At 38.2% G+C, this 4,815-nt stretch overlaps 1 protein-coding gene across 1 annotated transcript in view; it reads right to left on the bottom strand.

Moving 5' to 3' along the window:
- Nucleotides 1–4,126, bottom strand: part of LOC107574133 (heparan sulfate glucosamine 3-O-sulfotransferase 2-like) — a 30,534-nt gene extending 26,408 nt beyond the window's left edge. The window contains exon 1 of the mRNA XM_016260600.1: nucleotides 3,315–4,126. Coding sequence (XP_016116086.1) covers nucleotides 3,315–3,847 — 533 coding nt within the window. The 5' untranslated portion in view covers nucleotides 3,848–4,126. The remainder of the gene's footprint in view (nucleotides 1–3,314) is intronic.
- Between the last annotated feature and the right edge of the window lie 689 nt (nucleotides 4,127–4,815).

Genomic DNA, 4,815 nt, shown 5'->3' with positions numbered 1-4,815 from the left:
CATTCACCTCTCTTCACTTCGTTCTGGCATAATCTGGAAATGGTCATGCAAAGAACAATCTTCGATAAGTAAAAATGTAAACTAAAAAAGCGAGAGAGGGGCTATTCTAAAAAAAAAAAATGAAGAGAGAGGGGAAAACATGAGTTAGTCAGTAAAATCCCCAGCTATCAGGTTGTTTTACTAAAGCTGATGATGGAGTGGAAGTTGTGAAACAGCAAGTGGACCGGGAACATGGAGCAGATAAAATCACAGCGTCATTGTCCCCACAGATTTAGGTTAGTTTGATTAACAAGTTAACATCTTGATGGATGTATATTGCTTTTTGTGTTTGAACAAAGTATATTCGCTTATGGGTTGAGAGATAAACCGGTAGAAATATATCAATCGTTTTGCGTGGCATTAAGCTTTTCATTTAAACGCATTTTAAGCATTATGGTTTAAAAACTAATTTAACTTGTTCAGGGACATTAAGCAGTGGGGCAGAATTAATTTTGGCAAATGCGTGCATTAAGACGGTTACGGCCTGATTCGCGTGGCGTGCACCTGCTAGTAGGCTACAGCGCCAGTCTAAACTTGAGTTAATCTTCGCGCCTTGTGCTTAAACGTTCAAATGTTATGTGTCAAAATGTCTCCTCGTCAACACAGTCATTTGTGTCGTAAATGAACGTTAATAGTTAAATATAAAGCAAGTGTAGTAGTAGGCTATGTGAGATCCTAATATGATGAGATTTTAAAGGGATAGTTCACCCAAAAATGAAAATACTGTCATAATTTACTCAGCCACAAGTTGTTCTAAACCTGTATGCATTTCTTTGTTCTCCTCAACATAAAAGAAGATATTTTGAAGAATGTTCGTAACTAGAAAGTTTCTGGTCCCATTGACTCCAGTAGTGTATTTTGTTTTTCATACTATGGAAGTCATGGGGGCCTAGCAACTGTTGGGTTACCAGTATTGTTCCAAATATATACTTTTACATTCAACAGCAGAAGGAAATTCATACAAGGTTTAGAACAACAACAGACCTTTAATTTGTGGGTGAGCTATTCCACTAAAGCAGCCTAATTTGCTGTTAAAATTTATGTCAACGATGTTAAGGGGGAAGTCGTGATAAGGGGGAAGTCGTGGCCTAATGGTTAGAGAGTCGGACTCATAACCCAAAAGGCTGTGGGTTCGAGTCTTGTACCGGCAGGGATTGTAGGTGGGGGGAATGAATGTACAGAACTCTCTCCCACCTTCAATACCACGACTGAGGTGCCCTTGAGCAAGGCACCGAACCCCCAACTGCTCCCCGGGCGCCGCAGCATAAATGGCTGCCCACTGCTCCGGGTGTGTGTTCACGGTTTGTGTGTGTTCACTGCTGTGTGTGTGCACTTTGGATGGGTAAATGCAGAGCACTAATTCCAAGTATGGGTCACCATACTTGGCCACATGTCACATGTCACTTCACTGTCACTTAATCAAATGTTAGAAAGAAAATCACTCACTGTCCTTGACCAAATCACTTTTGTAAAATAAATAAGAATGCATGTATATTGAATTTATACAGTGAAGACTATTCAGTTTATTTGTACATTTACGTATTTTATACAATATTTTATTGTATACGTATTTTATACAATGTGGCTGTTTACTTGTCTTAAGTATAAGCTTGTTTTTACTTAGGTTAGTATTTTTTATTTTTTTATTTTTTTTTAGTATTGAAATTGGTAACAAGAATTATGAAATTTCAATGCATCAAAATTTTAATGGGATAAAAATCCTATTTAAAGCTATATATACAGTATATTTTATTTGTAATAGGGGGCCCTGCAGTAAGTCATAGCCCCGGGGTCCTGTAAGGTCTTAATGCGGCCCTGGTTGTGCTAGAAGAGGGAGGGATGATATTGTCTCCCAGAGACCCCTACTTCACGGCCCTACTACACGCCACACAGAATCGACACAGCCTTCTCGTACAGTCGAACGGCTCCCCTATGGGTATTTGAATGGCAGCCCATCAGTAGAAAGGGAAGAAGGAAGGAAGGAGTTGATTTTAATCTGCCAGCTGATCAATATGATCCATGCCTTTCCCTGGCAGGGTTTATGGAAGGTTTACTCTTGAAAGAGATCCATTGGCCTTTATCTGCATATTTTCCCCCTGAAACTGAACACTGCAATCACTCTGAGTCACTCTGCTCTGGGTCTCTGGCCAAAACACTATCATTCCTGCTCTCTCAGTATGAGTTACTGCTAACATCTCCTTGTCAGCAGTTTGAGTTTTCAGCTCTTGTATTACTGCCACTGCAAAAAGGCAGTTTTAATAATTTTTGCACCCTTCTGATCTTACCTTTATGACATTTTACCTGATAGGCAGTTCTTTTTATACGATTTGTGCACTTTTAAAAACGTGATTTACCTAAAATTGACGTTTTCTTTGAGTTTGTGTGACTCTTGAATTCATATGATTTAATTCAATTCATTTTTTTTATATCAACAATTTAACAGCAGTAGGCTACTGTCACACAAATAGTTTATACTGAGTACTGTTTCTTGGTGAAATTATAAAAAAACATATTTTGTTGAGTAATTTGTTTGACCAATCTGCAGTCCAAGAATGCTCATTTAGTAAAACAGCACTGAAACATTTGGCTAAATGTATCACTCATTTTGTCTGTGTTCATTCCAGACCAGAGTATGAGAGTGGTTTGGAGTGAAAGTGGAGGAGGGAATGGAGTTTGCCTGGAGCAGGTTTTTAAAAGATGGATTTTTTTTCTCTCGCAAACAATACTGGAGACAATGTGATTTTTGCCTGGAGCAAGGAGTGGGTTTAGGAAAAATGAAATTGAGTTGGTTTTTGTTTGTTCGTTTGTAATGCAATGTAAAATCCAAAGTGGAGCTGGAGTGATTACAAAACCTTTTGAGCAGCAAAAGTTAAATGTGTGCCACTCCACTCATATTAACTATTCCTGTTAAGATTTTAGTCTATGTGCTGCTTTATGACACATTAAGATTAAGCTTTGACTTCTTTAGAAACTATTTTCATTGTTGGAAAAGAAACATACAAACTAACAGGTCAGTATTTATCTGAAATGCATGTTACTCAATTAACTTCATAATTAATATTAATATCATTCTTACAGTTGTGCTGTGGTACTGAATATATCCGCATGACTGTGATTACTAATTTTCAGTACAATCACACTTGTGTGATATTGTATACATTTTATATAGAAAATGTTACAAGTTTTTCCATATAACACAATGGTGAATTTTATATTGCCTATAATGAAATTTCGAATCCAGAATACTAATGCAAAATGCCAGAAAAGAAACCTACCTGTACCAGTCCAATCCTTTGTCATAGTTTCTATCAAAGAAATGTGGTTCAGTCCCAAGAGCTCGAACATCTGGATGAATCCGAATGAACTCCAACACCGCCCTGGTGCCTCCTTTCTTAACGCCAACAATAAGTGCATTGGGCAACTTCTTATTCCCGTATTTTGGCGAATTACTGTTATTACTCTGCTTGTGGTCTACAACATCTTGTGTTTTCTTAAAGGCTGAATGTTTGCTTTGGTTGCCAGTGAGGTTTAAGAGACTCACAGCCCTCGTCTCGTCCGAGATAACTCTCGCTTTCGCTGATATAGTGCAATAATGTGACTTCTGTAAAAGTTTTTTACTCCCGATGTTCTTCAGATGGACGCAGCGGTGATCCTCCAATCTCTGGTTAGGCATGATTGTACCGGAGCAGAAGAGGATGCTGTAGCATAGATACATGAAAGACAAAGAGATAGTGAATATAAAAATAAATCTTCTGCTTAATCTGTTTGAGGATGGCACGACTCGGCTGGACAGGAACCTATATGCCATGTCTCCATGGATGAAAAGACGGCATGTTTTTCTCCGTAAGTTTCTCTGTGAGGTTTGCTGGCTGTCTCGTGCTCCCCATCAACTCCGACGGCGCGAACTTACATCTCATTTGGGAAAATGATAGTTAATATTTCCGAGCGGCCACATACGATGACAGAAAGTCTGAGGAGAGCAGGTATCAATAACAAGATAAAGTTTCCACAACAGCAAAAACAAACGTTATTCCACTGCCCTTTAGCTTCAGCGTCGCATCGCCTCACTTTTGTACGTTCAATCACCTCTTCAGCAGCGGACTTGATTCTGTGCTGATATAGTGTTGAACTGATCAGAGACCATGGATCAATTGGGTCAACAGCATTGGTCCAGATGACATTGATACAATTAAGCATTGGGCTTCATTAACCTTTTCATCCCACCAAGTGCTGAGCCTTGTTCTTGACATCTCTGAACGTGATCGGGAGCATTCCCTACAATATATAGAAATATTATTGGCTGCAGAGGTTAGTGCTGTGAGATATCATCTGAAATAACTCAGGTCAAAGTGCGGTCAGCCTATAAGGTGTTGTTTAATTTTTAGTGGAACAATTTCAAACTCTGCTGGATGTAATATTGGAGTGCCATTTCAAAATGATTTTCAATAACATGGTTATATCCTGGAATGACACAACTGGGGGTTGTTTTCACCTACCTATTTAATATGTTTTTGTAACTCTATGTATTTCCCAAATTACAGGTTTCAACTACCACCTTCTCCTTATTTTTTCTTGGGCTTGAAGATTAGATGACAAAACACTGAAATTACAAATAATTTTGTTATGCATTTTTAGTTCACCTAAAAATTGAAATTATGTCATCCTTTACTGACCCACATGCATGTTGTTTCAAATCTGTATTACTTTCTTGTGTAGAACATAAATAAAGTTATTTGGAAGAATATTGGTAACCAAACAGTTTTAGTTACCTTTGAC

The sequence above is a fragment of the Sinocyclocheilus grahami genome, unplaced genomic scaffold (genome assembly GCF_001515645.1).
Source record: "Sinocyclocheilus grahami isolate Dianchi unplaced genomic scaffold, SAMN03320097.WGS_v1.1 scaffold2126.1, whole genome shotgun sequence".
In the NCBI taxonomy this organism is placed as follows: domain Eukaryota; kingdom Metazoa; phylum Chordata; class Actinopteri; order Cypriniformes; family Cyprinidae; genus Sinocyclocheilus; species Sinocyclocheilus grahami.
Note: the sequence above shows the minus strand (reverse complement) of the source record. Positions and strands in the feature narration are given on the sequence as shown.